The sequence below is a fragment of the Apostichopus japonicus genome, chromosome 9 (genome assembly GCF_037975245.1).
Source record: "Apostichopus japonicus isolate 1M-3 chromosome 9, ASM3797524v1, whole genome shotgun sequence".
Taxonomy (NCBI): domain Eukaryota; kingdom Metazoa; phylum Echinodermata; class Holothuroidea; order Aspidochirotida; family Stichopodidae; genus Apostichopus; species Apostichopus japonicus.
The window spans coordinates 36,786,204-36,801,869 of record NC_092569.1 but is presented as its reverse complement, the minus strand read 5'-3'; the positions used below and the strand labels follow the sequence as shown (position 1 = coordinate 36,801,869).

Below are 15,666 nucleotides of genomic sequence, written 5' to 3'. Positions count from 1 at the left end.
TGGATGGAGTAGGGTGTAGTGAGTGTATGGATGTTATAGGGTGCAGTGAGTGTACGGATGTTATAGGGTTCAGTGAGTGTATGGATGATATAGGGTGCAGTGAGTGTATGGATGTTGTAGGGTGCAGTGAGTGTACGAATGGAGTAGGGTGTAGTGAGTGTATGGATGATATAGGGTGCAGTGAGTGTACGGATGTTATAGGGTGCAGTGAGTGTATGGATGATATAGGGTGCAGTGAGTGTATGGATGTTATAGGGTGCAGTGAGTGTATGGATGGAGTAGGGTGCAGTGAGTGTATGGATGATATAGGGTGTAGTGAGTGTATGGATGTTATAGGGTGCAGTGAGTGTATGGATGATATAGGGTGCAGTGAGTGTATGGATGTTATAGGGTGCAGTGAGTGTATGGATGGAGTAGGGTGTAGTGAGTGTATGGATGCTATAGGTTGCAGTGAGTGTATGGATGATATAGGGTGCAGTGAGTGTATGGATGTTATAGGGTGCAGTGAGTGTATGGATGGAGTAGGGTGCAGTGAGTGTATGGATGTTATAGGGTGTAGTGAGTGTATGGATGGAGTAGGGTGTAGTGAGTGTATGGATGGAGTAGTGTGCAGTGAGTGTATGGATGATATAGGGTGCAGTGAGTGTATGGATGTTATAGGGTACAGTAAGTGTATGGATGTTATAGGGTGCAGTGAGTGTATGGATGGAGTAGCGTGCAGTGAGTGTATGGATGTTATAGGGTACAGTGAGTGTATGGATGATATAGGGTACAGTGAGTGTATGGATGGAGTAGGGTGCAGTGAGTGTATGGATGAAGTAGGGTGCAGTGAGTGTATGGATGTTATAGGGTGCAGTGAGTGTATGGATGTTATAGGGTACAGTGAGTGTATGGATGTTATAGGGTGCAGTGAGTGTATGGATGGAGTAGGGTGCAGTGAGTGTATGGATGGTATAGGGTGCAGTGAGTGTATGGATGGAGTAGGGTGCAGTGAGTGTATGGATGGAGTAGGGTGCAGTGAGTGTATGGATGGAGTAGGGTGCAGTGAGTGTATGGATGATATAGGGTGCAGTGAGTGTACGGATGGAGTAGGGTGCAGTGAGTGTATGGATGATATAGGGTGCAGTGAGTGTACGGATGTTATAGGGTGCAGTGAGTGTATGGATGTTATAGGGTGCAGTGAGTGTATGGATGTTATAGGGTGCAGTGAGTGTATGGATGATATAGGGTGCAGTGAGTGTATGGATGGTAAAGGGTGCAGTGCTTGTATGGGTGTAATAGGGTGTGGTGTTTATGTGATGTAAGAGGGTGCAGTGTGTGTATGTTTGTATAAAGGTGCAGTGTTTGTATGGGTGTAATAGGGACAGTGTTTATATATGATGTAATAGGGTGCATGGCTTCTGTAAATCTCCCTTTACAGTCAGGCAGTCACTGTCAGTAGGGGAGCCATCCTTCAATGGGGAATTGTATCATCTAATACTGAAAATGTTGATAGGATTCCTAGTGTACCTAAAGTTTAGTAGTATAGTGTTTGCAGTTTATAATTTGTGTTCCATGCTGCCTGGATTCCATGGATTGTTGATGAGGTATAAAGTGTGCAAGCATTGTGACATGTAGCTGACATGCTCAGTATTACATACAAAAAAAATAGTTAAAGGACCCAATTTGAAGCTGTAAAGAAGTACAGCACAAGAAGTCTTTGGTTAAGTATATAGGCTGGACATATATAGGTGCATCTGATATAGGTGCATCTGAAATAGGTGGCAGTAGGCCAAATTATTAAAGTTTGCATCATGCCACTAACATTTTTGAGGGTGTCTATGGTACTTCATCATCCATGTTATTGGTCAGGGTTGATAAATTTCTGAAAGTCGTCTGTTTGAATATAAACACCTGGAACTTACTGGTGCTTGTTATTTTCCTTTCTCTCTTCGTTTCATCAATTCATTCTAGGATACCCAGCGAGATTCATCCAGCTCATATTTACCAGGCTATTAGAGAAACCAAACTGCTGGACTTCCTAACAAACCAAAAACTAGGAGTCAAGAATGAGGTACCGTCCAATCAGAAGAGCTGAAGCAGGTCTGACTATTCCACAATTCCATTGACTTGGCATCTCTGGATTTAGTCTGCTGAACATGTGTGCACCATGGTTTAAATAAAGACGGGAAGTTTGTATTGAAATACATACTAGGATTCAGGTTTGAATAAATGTTTGCTTCCCTACATATGGGATATGGGGTCAATAAATGCTTCTATTACTGAGATATGTATTTATGGGATATGTCAATAAATGCTTCTATCACTGAGATATGTATTTATGGGATATGTCAATAAATGCTTCTATTACTGAGATATGTATTTATGGGATATGTCAATAAATGCTTCTATTACGGAGATATGTATTTATGGGATATGTCAATAAATGCTTCTATTACTGAGATATGTATTTATGGGATATGTTAATAAATGCTTCTACTACTGAGATATGTATTTATGGGATATGTCAATAAATGCTTCTATTACGGAGATATGTATTTATGGGATATGTCAATAAATGCTTCTATTACGGAGATATGTATTTATGGGATATCTCAATAAATGCTTCTATTACTGAGATATGTATTTTCATGGTATTGGAATAATAACTGGTATCACAGATGTACATTACCATAAACACTATACTTTAATGGGTGGGCCTTTTTTAAGAAACATGTAGTGGTGGGCCATTTCCCAAAAGGGAGCAACATGACAGTATCCAAGCAGAGCACCACCATCAGTTGGCACGTAGCATAGCAAGACATTTTTTGACAAAACCAGATTTCCAGAAATGGCACTTCCCAGGCCTTGTAAGTTGCATCTAAACATTCTTAATTTTGAGATCTTCTGTTTTAGAAATATATGCTTCCAAGAGAAAGGTTATTTAGAATTATCTGAGGAAAAGCCATTTGGGCCATGTAGGTAAACAGTACTTGTTAGGTTTGTGTTATCATACCTCAATCAACGCTTCTATGCTCTAGATCTATCTGCTAGATGTGTATCAAGGGGATACCCCATTCAACACTTCTATCCTCTAGATGTGTATTATGGGGATACCCCATTCAACGCTTCTATCCTCTAGATGTGTATTATGGGGATACCCCATTCAACGCTTCTATCCTCTAGATGTGTATTATGGGGATACCCCATTCAACTCTTCTATCTTCTAGATCTATCTGCTAGATGTGTGTTATCATACCTCAATCAATGCTTCTATCTGCTAGATCTATCTGCTAGATGTGTATTAAGGGGATACCCCAATCAACGCTTCTATCTGCTAGATCTATCTGCTAGATGTGTATTAAGGGGATACCCCAATCAACGCTTCTATCTGCTAGATCTATCTGCTAGATGTGTATTAAGGGGATACTCCAATCAGCTCTTCCATCTGAACACTGGTATCTGTCCTCCGTAAAGCACCTCAAACTGATATTTGGTAAATGGATGGTAGTAATTCAATTTATATGTCTAATATCAAATGAATCTGGGAGAAGTGACTTCTACAAAATGTTGGAAATAGATGTTTCTTTAGTAACTTTCCTCATTCTGGTATTTGGTGTATGATGTGATTCTATTTGATATGTCAAGAGATGTGTCTTATTTGAATAACTATAAAATCTATCTATGAAATCTTGGCTGAGTTAAATCATTCTAGCTCTCTAGGAGTGGTTTGGTGTTATATTTATCAACTGGCAAGCAATAAATGTCAGTACACATTTGTTTGTAGGTTTGCCTACAGTATAGTGCAGTATTAAAACAATGCATATTAATATTAAACAATGCATATTAATATTAAAACAATGCATATTCATATATAAGGAAGAATCAAATAAAAATTGAATGAAGTATCTAGATTCTGTGGTTTATATTTTATTTTATTATCATTCTGTTTGAGGTTTATACAAAGATAACATCTCCTTTTTTTGCTTTTTAGCACTTGTAGACAAATTTAGTGCTTAATACATCCAAAACGTACCCTACTTCAAGATTGTTTATATCTCCCAGCAGATTTTCTGATTTTCAACATCTGTACAATTATCAACTGGATAACATCAGCAAGAGTTGCTGCAAATTTGAGCCTTTAATTTCAGCAAGTTTCTAAATATGGTTGTTGATTACATGCAAGTTTAATATTAAACTTACCAAGGATTCTTTCAAGTACATCTGCAGTTGACAATTATTCAAAAACATTTCTTCACATGATACTAACAAGCAAACTTTCAAGAACTCCACTTTATAATATTCTGACAAGTTCATTGCCCAGGTAAGTTTTCATATAATATTAATCCAAGCAACAACAAACAAAATTAATTTGCTGCATTATTTGAATTGAAACATGACTACTGAAGCTAATGGATTGCACTGTTAGTTGACAACAAGAGCCCAAGGGCACTGTGGTTCCTTGCTTGGGGTATATGACAATACACATAATATTATCAAGCAAGATTAGGCTCAAATAGTCCTAGTAATTGTGGTCCTACATGTTCCCATAAAGTAACCAACACTATAGCCAACACTTTTGTGATCACAATATGTGATTGGATTTTTGATCAAAAGGCACTTTTGAGATCTAAATATGGCATCGAAAATGTAAGAAATATATGAGACCTACAAGCGTGTCAACAGATATGATAACATTGGTGACCTCAGATGACATGACCTTTAAGTTTCAAAATGTTCCACCACTCCGTTCACAACTTGTCCCAAAATATCAACCATGTCACACCTTGGCATTGAGATTTAATTGCATTAAATGTCTAAAAATTAACTTTGAACTTGTATACATAACTTCACACACAAAAGGTCACCCGGAGGTCAACCAATTGACATTTTTGATCGGTGAGACCTAAATAGAGCATGACTGTAAAAATTCAAACATTTTTTCTTTGCCCATTTTCTCCCCCCAAAATACTACTTTTTTAACATTAGCTGATCTTTGGTGACCTTGTATCACATGACCGTTAAGTTTGAAAATATTCCCCTATACCACTTGCAACTACTCCAAAAATATCAACCTTGTCACACCTTGGAACTGGGAGTTTTTGCACTAAATGTGTGAAAATTAACTTTGACCTCATATAACTTCGCACATGAAGGTCACACAGGGGTCAACCCATTGACATTTATGATCAGAAGGTACCTTTGACATCTGAAAATATCATCGAAACTGTAAAAATCCACAAAACACGAAAAGGTCACCAGAGGTCAAATTCAGGTCAAGTGTCACCCAGATGCGGGTCGACAATTGGATTATATTGAAGCAACTCCCAACCCTAAAGGACAATTTGTTCTCAAGTTATCGCAAAAATAATAGTTTTTATCATTAATTGACCTTTGGTGACCTTGTATCACATGACCGTTAAGTTTGAAAATATTCCCCTATACCATTTGCAACTACTCCAAAAATATCAACCTTGTCACACCTTGGAACTGGGAGTTATTGCATTAAATGTCTGAAAATTAACTTTGACCTCATATAACTTCGCACACGAAGGTCACACGGGGGTCAACCCATTGACATTTATGATCAGAAGGTACCTTTAACATCTGAAAATAGCATCGAAACTGTAAAAATCCCCAAAACACGAAAAGGTCACCAGAGGTCAAATTGAGGTCAAGGGTCACCCAGATGCGGGTCGATAATTGGATTACATTGAAGCAACTCCCAACCCTAAAGGACAATTTGTTCTCAAGTTATCGCAAAAATACTAGTTTTTTATCATTAATTGACCTTTGGTGACCTCGGATCACATGACCGTTATGTTTGAAAATATTCCCCTATACCATTTGCAACTTGTCTCAAAATATCAACTGTGTATCACCTTGGCACTGGGAGTTATTACACTAAATGTCTGAAAATTAACTTTGACCTCATATAACTTAACATACAAAGGTCACCTTGGGTCAACATATTGACATTATTGATTGATGAGACCTAAATAGAGCATCAAACTATACAAATTCAAACTTTTTTTTCTTTGCCCATTTTCTACCCCCAAAATACTAGTTTTTTAACATTAATTGACCTTTGGTGACCTCGGATCACATGACCGTTAAGTTTGAAAATATTCCCCTATACCATTTGCAACTTGTCCAAAAATATCAACCGTGTCACACCTTGGAACTGGGAGTTGTTGCGATAAATGTCTGAAAATTTACTTTGACCTCATATAACTTCGCACACGAAGGTCACACGAGTGTCAACCAATTGACATTTTTGATCGGAGGGTACCTTTGATATCCAAATCTAGCATCAAAACCAAACATTTTCTTTTTTGCTCGTTTCCTCCCAAAATAAGCACATTTTTTCTAATGTGACCTTTGACCTTTTGACCTTGATTTCAGATGTAGTTTAATCTCCTGATTCCAAAAAACAAAACGACAAGTCTGTACAACCATCCTAACTCCGACCGAAAAACTTTGACCTCATATAACTTCGCACATAAAGGTCACACAGGGTCAACCTATTGACATTTATGATCAGAAGGTACCTTTGACATCTGAAAATAGCATCAAAACTGTAAAAATCCCCAAAAACACGTAAAGGTCACCAGAGGTCAAATTCAGGTCAAGGGTCACCCAGATGCGGGTCGACAATTGGATAACATTGAAGCAACTCCCAACCCTAACGGACATTTCGTTCTCAAGTTATCGCAAAAATACTAGTTTTTTATCATTAATTGACCTTTGTTGACCTTCGATCACATTACCGTTATGTTTGGAAACGATCCCTTACCCCATTCACAACTACTCCCAAAATATCAATCATGTCGGACCCTGTCAATGGGAGTTATTGCTGTTTTTAATATATTGGTTTTTGGCATCTAACTGACCTTTGGTGACCTTTGCGGGCACCGAAAACAATAGGGATCTTCCTCTCACTATGGGCTATCCACCCAACAAGTTTGATCATGATACATCATTTCCTTATTGAGATATCGTGTACACAAGCCAAGCGTCACATACACACACACACACACACACATACACACACACACACACACGCCAAGTTGAACGCATAGGTTCCTTGCTTTGCAAAAAGCAAGGAACCAAAAAGGTTTCATACTGGCTCTACAGCACAAGCATGTATGTCTAAAACCTTATTAGGTTATGGTCTGCCATCTATTACCAAGATTCTATATCAGGAGATATGGAACCATGCATGTCTAAAACCTTATTAGGTTATGGTGTGCCATCTATTATCAAGATCCTATATCAGGAGATATTAAACCCAAAGCTTTGTGTACAGGAAAGTTGTGTTCTTCTTGATTATACATTTTAACAGTCTCTCCAATCTGCTCCATGTAAAGTTGATCAGTCAATAATTTCATAAATGAGAGGTTATTAAGAGGTGACCGGATGAAGTAAGTTTTGTCTGGGATGTTGCTGATGAGGGCCACCAACATGACCTGTGCCATGGCTACATTATTGGCGTAGAGTGGACCAACAAAGTAGGTATTTGGAAGGTGAAGCTCCCGCAAGACGCCATAGCCGACCACTTCATCATCTATAACACAAAAGAACACAAAAAAATAAATTAACAATAGCAATGGACATTAAAGATCATTATGCAACCTACTTAAAAGTGACATGTGAAGTAATATGACATCAGTTAGAAGAATCAGTCACAAATGCAACTTGGAATATATTAATGTCTATCTAACTAGACTGCAGTTGGTATTTTCTTTTGCTAGTACATTACAACAGAATGTCATCATGGTCCACTTATCCCTCCATTATCGTAAAATACATTCAATCATGCTTTCATAAAGAAGAAACATACCCTGTCTCTCTTTTAGTTTTGCTGACACTGGTATCAACTGAAGCAATTATTACATAGGGTTTGTATGTCAAATCTTTCCTTTAATACTTTATTATGGACCCTCACCTTCACAATTATTTCAGTCCATATGAAGTGAAACTATTATCGTACCATCATGGACCCTCATCTTCACAATTATTTCAGTCCATATGAAGTGAAACTATTATCGTACCATCATGGACCCTCATCTTCACAATTATTTCAGTCCATATGAAGTGAAACTATTATCGTACCATCATGGACCCTCACCTTCACAATTATTTCAGTCCATATGAAGTGAAACTATTATCGTACCATCATGGACCCTCACCTTCACAATTATTTCAGTCCATATGAAGTGAAACTATTGTCATACCATTATGGACTCTCACCTTCACAATTATTTCAGTCCATATGAAGTGAAACTATTGTCATACCATTATGGACTCTCACCTTCACAATTATTTCAGTCCATATGAAGTGAAACTATTATCGTACCATCATGGACCCTCATCTTCACAATTATTTCAGTCCATATGAAGTGAAACTATTATCGTACCATCATGGACCCTCACCTTCACAATTATTTCAGTCCATATGAAGTGAAACTATTATCATACCATTATGGACTCTCACCTTCACAATTATTTCAGTCCATATGAAGTGAAACTATTGGTATACCATAATGGACTCTCACCTTCACAATTATTTCAGTCCATATGAAGTGAAACTATTTTCATACCATTATGGACTCTCACCTTCACAATTATTTCAGTCCATATGAAGTGAAACTATTTTCATACCATTATGGATTCCCATCTTCACAATTATTTCAGTCCATATGAAGTGAAACTATTATCGTACCATCATGGACCCTCACCTTCACAATTATTTCAGTCCATATGAAGTGAAACTATTATCATACCATTATGGACTCTCACCTTCACAATTATTTCAGTCCATATGAAGTGAAACTATTGGTATACCATAATGGACTCTCACCTTCACAATTATTTCAGTCCATATGAAGTGAAACTATTTTCATACCATTATGGACTCTCACCTTCACAATTATTTCAGTCCATATGAAGTGAAACTATTTTCATACCATTATGGATTCCCATCTTCACAATTATTTCAGTCCATATGAAGTGAAACTATTATCGTACCATCATGGACCCTCACCTTCACAATTATTTCAGTCCATATGAAGTGAAACTATTATCATACCATTATGGACTCTCACCTTCACAATTATTTCAGTCCATATGAAGTGAAACTATTGGTATACCATAATGGACCCTCATCTTCACAATTATTTCAGTCCATATGAAGTGAAACTATTTTCATACCATTATGGACTCTCACCTTCACAATTATTTCAGTCCATATGAAGTGAAACTATTTTCATACCATTATGGATTCTCATCTTCACAATTATTTCAGTCCATATGAAGTGAAACTATTTTCATACCTGCATATGTTGTTAATGCCGCTGCTGGATATGATACATTCGTCCATTTATATAGAAAGTTGACCCTCTCAAATCCAACAATTGTCTCATCAAAGTAAACTACTTTACTGAATGGTATGTCCTTTATTTGCTTGAGCACTGGCGAGTTTGTCAGTTCTGAAACATGCGGTAGAAGTTTAGCTCCAGTACCCTTAAATAAACCATTCCTCCAAGCTTCATGAAAACCAAGTTGCTGACAAAATTCAACTTCTTCGGACGAAACTTCTATGCTTATTTTACGATTTTCTAGGTTTTTTAGGGCAGCAGTCCATAATGTTTCCTCTAGGCCTTTATCTTTCAGGTCTTCATGCACATGTTGAAATCCTATTGTACCATCTGTGTGGGTTAGTCTTGGTGCACCTATCACTCCTGCTACCTCCCCTTTATCAGTGGTCGCTACAAAATATCCAGAAGGGTCCAGGTTGTAGAATAATTTATAATCGGCTGCTTTGAGACGCAGATCATCCTCCCAATGTGATGAACCAATCACTGCTGCTTCTTTCGAATGAACTTTTCTCAGTTTGAAAGGCAAATCAGTTGTAGCATTGTGACTATAGCCACAGGAACCTAACACCTTAAGCCAGGCCCTATAGCTGCATTTGCTTGTAAATGTGGACGATTTCTCCAGAAGTTTTTTAAAGGTTCCACAAGGTAAATGCACTAGGAGAAAAAAAAATGCAAATAAGGAGAAGAGATAATAAGGATATAAGACCTTTTCATCTCACAAAAAATTATAATAATTATCAGGAATAAATACAATTTGAACTTTCCCAGTGATGATCCTGTATTTGTGGACATTATCAATTGCTCCTTTCACTTGTAATGTTAGGAATAAAGATTTGTCACTTGTGTTATGTGTAATGCTATGCTAATATTACTGCACATACTCAGCAGTTGAAATATGAAATTTTACTGCCAATGTGCAATGATGTAACAATTAAACAACATTAAAATTGAGTTAGGTTTTTGTTAATCGTGCTGACTCAGAGAAAATCATTCACAAAATCATTCACAATACTGTTACAGAGATAGTATCTCTCAGATGATTAATGAATCATTCTTACAGTAGCTACAGTACTGTAACGAAGATAGTACTGTACCTCTCAGACGATTAATGAATCGCTGGTACTGTAGCTACAGTACTGTAACAGAGAAACAGTAGTATCTCTCTGACGATTAATTAATCATTCTTACTGTAGCGGGTACTGTTACAGAGATATTACCTCTCAGACGATTTATGAATCGCTGTTACTGTAGCTACAGTACTGTAACAGAGAGACAGTAGTACCTCTCTGACGATTAATTAATCATTCTTACTGTAGCGGGTACTGTTACAGAGATATTACCTCTCAGACGATTAATGAATCGCTGGTACTGTAGCTACAGTACTGTAACAGAGAAACAGTAGTACCTCTCTGACGATTAATTAATCATTCTTACTGTAGCGGGTACTGTTACAGAGATACTACCTCTCTGACGATTAATGAATCGCTGGTACTGTAGCTACAGTACTGTAACAGAGAAACAGTAGTACCTCTCTGACGATTAATTAATCATTCTTACTGTAGCGGGTACTGTTACAGAGATACTACCTCTCTGACGATTAATGAATCGCTGGTACTGTAGCTACAGTACTGTAACAGAGAAACAGTAGTACCTCTCTGACGATTAATGAATCGCTGGTACTGTAGCTACAGTACTGTAACAGAGAAACAGTAGTACCTCTCAGACGATTAATGAATCTCTGGTACTGTAGCTACAGTACTGTAACAGAGAAACAGTAATACCTCTCTGACGATTAATGAATCTCTGGTACTGTAGCTACAGTACAGTACTGTAACAGAGAAACAGTAGTGTACCTCTCTGACGATTCATGAATCGTTGTTACAGTAGCAAAACTTAGGTTCTAGTTTAATATACAGTATGCACTTCCCTCATCAATTAGCAAAGTTTTCATGTCATCAACAACTTAAAATACAGAATTATTGTAAGTTGTATGCAGCTTTTTAATTCCCAACATCCAAAATCTATCACAATGTGAAGCAAGCATTAGATTAAAGGGTGTGAAGACTCGCGGAAAAAGAAATGTCTAATGCCGGTAATCTGACCTAGTTTTGAATGAGGTGTAACAGAAGTGTTACTGTAGACACCACCATCAATCCCAGAAAATACACACACAGCTTGCTACTGTCGGTAATTAGACACTATTGTACAGTCAGTACATACAGCTGCGGTCAATACCCACAGCACGGTGTATAAACGATACAGCGATGGAAATCTCAGATCCAGCTAAAGATAACAAGGTATCATCTTTCATTACTGTCTGCATTTTGTAGCGACACGAACAAAACGTCACTTGCAAGCAACACAAAATTAACTTTTTCAGATGGCCTTCAATGCCTTTGAGCCCACCTGTAGCATATGTTATTTCATTTTGTAAGATATCCTTTTGGGTTTGGATTGAATAACATTAGTGCCAGTGCATTCAATATACCATCATATGATTCAGAATAGATTCTAGTACATTACTGGTATCCAATCATACACTGACCCATTAGTTTTGTTGAGTTCAACCAAGATCTCAGATGTATGAAAGAACAAGGAATAAACAATTTTGTATTTTCACTTCAGGGGTCAAACTTAGATTTCACTAAAAACAAAAATTGTAACTCAACTTCTTCCATACTTCTTTGTAAAGAAAAGTACAAACAAAAGCTATTGGCATCCCAGATGGGTTTAAATTAATATCCATTCATTAAGTAGAGCTGTAACACTATTGAAGCATTTGTGAAAAAATGCTTATTGTTAATGCATGAATGACAAAAACATGTAACACAGGGCCAAGGCTATGTCAACATTCGGCTAACCCAAGCCTGAAAATTTGGGCAGGAATTTCAGCATAAACTTTGACCTCAGAAATGCCCCATTCTGTCTATTAGACTTATTAGTGCTTTGGTGGTTAGAGATTTAAAATAGTGATTAATGAACATTTTTAAAGTTTCTAAACAAGTATTGAAAATGTTGTCTGAGCATTCTCAATCTGCTGTATGCTACATCATTAGCAATCTATGTTCGTTGACCAGATATATACAAAGGTCACCATCCATTGACTATCATGTACTGTATATAGTTGTCTATCAGCCTACCCTGCAATCTTCTTGCCCTTTCTTTTATAAATACTGTGTGGACATTGACCCTACAGGTAGCATGCACTGAGAGCTCCTGTGATCTCAGAACACATTCTCCAACATATCCAACCACTGACTCAGGGTAATATTCATGACAGTATCTTCATGATAAATGGCACCATACCGGGACCTACTATATAAGAATAGAATGCTTCCGGAATTCACTTGGATGATCTTGAATTCAGTTTAATTATTATCCTTTGTGTTAATACAAATATAATAAGTATAATAAGAAAGTTCTAAAAAGATCAATATGACTTTAAGTGAGATGGGGAGTGGGTGGTGTATTTTATAGGCACTGTTCACCCAATCCTTGACCAAGAGGTGTTCATCTGCCATCTGGAATTCTGGATGCCTGAACTGTTCTGAATCTCCAGATGCTTTCCGCTATAGGTCATGTATAGTGCAAACCTCCACCGCACCGCTTAGGTGGGCTTCTGGGGTGAGGGGGCCAGCAACCCCCCACCCGTCAGTAGTTCCTAAGCTGCTTTGAACCACTGATTGGCCCATGTGAATTTCTCTATAGTGCCTCACAGCCTATATTAGCTCTTAACTTATGTCAATCTTCATGGGCTATTGTTCACTCTAGCTTTTATAAAAAAAAAAAATTAAAAAAGTTATGGGGATATTTATTTCAGTCCGAACACAAACATACAATCAGACTAGCAGTTGTAAGTAAGCTATCACAAACTAACTTACTCGATAGTGATTTGGACATAGCCTAGGCTTACTGTGGGCCTATATTGTACATGTGTAGCTTTGCAAATGTATCTTCGTGTGTCTTCACTTTTGTGGAAAACACACTGGGACTGGGGGACGCTAAATATTCTATAAACATTTTGCTCACTTTCCGTTGCGATGTTAAATAATACAATTTCCAAAAGTACATCATGATAGGTCCTGCGGCATAACAGGTTCATCGACTACACTGTAGGCCTAACTGCCTAGTTTTACCCTACTAAGTACTATATGCTAAGATAACTTGCGGAATTGTTTTGTGGAACTAGGCCTAGGCCTAGGACAAGACCGGTCTATTGTACGGGTTACAATCATGTTACGAAAAAGTATGTTTAACTTGGAACAAGGACACTACATGGTACAGGTTTATCCTACCATGTTATTTTCTTGGATCAAGTACTTTGTTCTTTTTCTTTCTACTTACTTTTGATTATTACACAGATTAATGTGAGGATATTACGGATATTAGTTTTCCAGCAACGAGGTAAATGAATCTGGAGAAACTATCACACAGTAAATACGAGCGTACGCGCGTACCATGTATGGAGGGTCATGTGATGTGTTCCAGGGTGGTACTAATATACTACTCTCCCTATTACGCATGATGATTTCACCCAACTAGTACGTAAATGTGTTTGCGTGCTTAGAGCAGCAGACGACACCCGTTACCTAGCAATGACCGTGCCTGTAGCCTAACGTGATAGCTATATTCCCGTCGAGCAGCATTAGGCTCTGTTCCATGGAGAATTCCGTGGTTGCACTGAACTAAACATTTCCCCACATTTCCCATTTCTACACTCACTTATAGCGTGTAGTAATAACGTTAGGCCATATGAGACAAAGCTTGCCCCTAGAGCTGTATTAATAAGTAAGATTATGTAGAAAGCCTGCCTTCATTCAAGAGAATAAGGTTGAACGTTAGCATATTAGCACTATTTCGTAGGCCTGAAGTACCAGTACCTTCTTATGCCGTTATTTCCCATGTCCGAACCGACCAATCTTTCACGAAGTCACTAACACTGTTCTCGAACTGCTACAGAGAAATATCAGTATAGTACCACCCTGGAACACATCACATGACCCTCCATACATGGTACGCGCGCACCCAATTGACATGAATCCTCCAGATTCATTTACCTCGTTGTTTTCCAGGACGTGATGAAGCAACAACGTACTATTCTTTTCATTCCGTACATGTGCAAAATGTGGAAATAGGTGCACTGAAGATATAAAAGTCTTATATTGAACGTTGCCAATGTTTACTCGATGTAGCAGACATTGTTATATCTCATTTCATATATTTGTTTCTTCGCAATATAAATACATAGAAGTTAACTAAGTGACAAAACATATCAACAACAGGGAAAATTGTGAAAGGAAGCACTCCAAGAAATCCAGAGGGCTTGTCTAGTAGATAAGTAAATAGAGAGAACAATACAAAAAAACAGTAACACTTATATCCACCCACACACCAACCCAATACGTATAACCCACCCACCCACCACTCAGAATACATATATATACATATGCATACATACACAATTCAATACAAAATACTCACACCCATATATATATATATATATATATATATATATATATATATATATATATATATATATATATATATATATATATATATATATATATATATATATATATATATATATATATATATATATATATATATATATATATATGTTGATACTAGATGAGACTAGTGGAACACTAGTAGTTGTAACTCGGAGTTTCACGCTTTGTAGCGATCTTCAGACAACTCTGACTGTATTAAGTCTCAGGAGTTGTCTGAAGATCGCTACAAAGCGTGAAACTCCGAGTTACAACTACTAGTGTTCCACTAGTCTCATCTAGTATCAACATATATTCCGCTCTGTCCAATGGACATAGAGCACTCTGCGCCAAGATAGACGCCAACCTACTCTATATATATATATATATATATTTATTATTATTATTATTTATTATTATTATTATTATTATTATTATTATTATTATTATTATTATTATTATTATTATTATTATTATTATTATTATTATTATTATTATTATTATTATTATTATTATTATTATTATTATTATTATTATTATTATTATTATTATTATTATTATTATTATTAGAGAAAACCAGAGAAATAAGATATGACTCATAATTGACAAATAAGGATTAAATTTTAGAAAATATATTGGAATTTTCGGTCCCCCTGGGACCTTCGTCAGCAATACACAATGAAAGTATGACGCTGGATAAGTGTAAGTTGCATTGATGGAATTAAAACCAAATAAACCATGACTATACAGGAAGCGGATTAAGGAGCAAAGAACGGATTACATATGCTTGTAGAACTGATAGTTGTTAAGGGGTCCCAAGT

General features: G+C 37.0%; 2 protein-coding genes across 8 annotated transcripts in view; one reads left to right on the top strand and one right to left on the bottom strand.

Moving 5' to 3' along the window:
- The window catches only part of LOC139974520 (YEATS domain-containing protein 2-like), a 32,407-nt gene extending 28,532 nt beyond the window's left edge, over positions 1–3,875 (top strand). For all 3 annotated transcript variants that reach the window (XM_071981725.1, XM_071981728.1, XM_071981727.1), the window contains exon 17: positions 1,954–3,875. In XM_071981725.1, the coding sequence (XP_071837826.1) occupies positions 1,954–2,077 (124 nt within the window). In that variant the 3' untranslated portion in view covers positions 2,078–3,875. The remainder of the gene's footprint in view (positions 1–1,953) is intronic.
- Positions 3,876–7,157: 3,282 nt separating this feature from the next.
- Positions 7,158–14,522, bottom strand: LOC139974522 (holothin acyltransferase-like). Of its 5 annotated transcripts, none has more exons than XM_071981731.1 (4): positions 14,432–14,522; positions 13,704–13,756; positions 9,315–10,013; positions 7,158–7,546 (listed from the first exon to the last, which is right to left on the bottom strand). In XM_071981731.1, exons 1-4 carry the CDS (start codon positions 14,473–14,475, stop codon positions 7,242–7,244), a joined length of 1,101 nt encoding a protein of 366 aa, XP_071837832.1. In that variant the 5' UTR covers positions 14,476–14,522; the 3' UTR covers positions 7,158–7,241. The 5 variants fall into 5 exon arrangements, with proteins under 5 accessions (XP_071837832.1, XP_071837833.1, XP_071837834.1 ...); XM_071981732.1 differs by having other exon boundaries at positions 13,704–13,774; positions 14,407–14,446; XM_071981733.1 differs by lacking the exons at positions 13,704–13,756; positions 14,432–14,522 and adding an exon at positions 13,389–13,491.
- Positions 14,523–15,666: the final 1,144 nt, after the last annotated feature.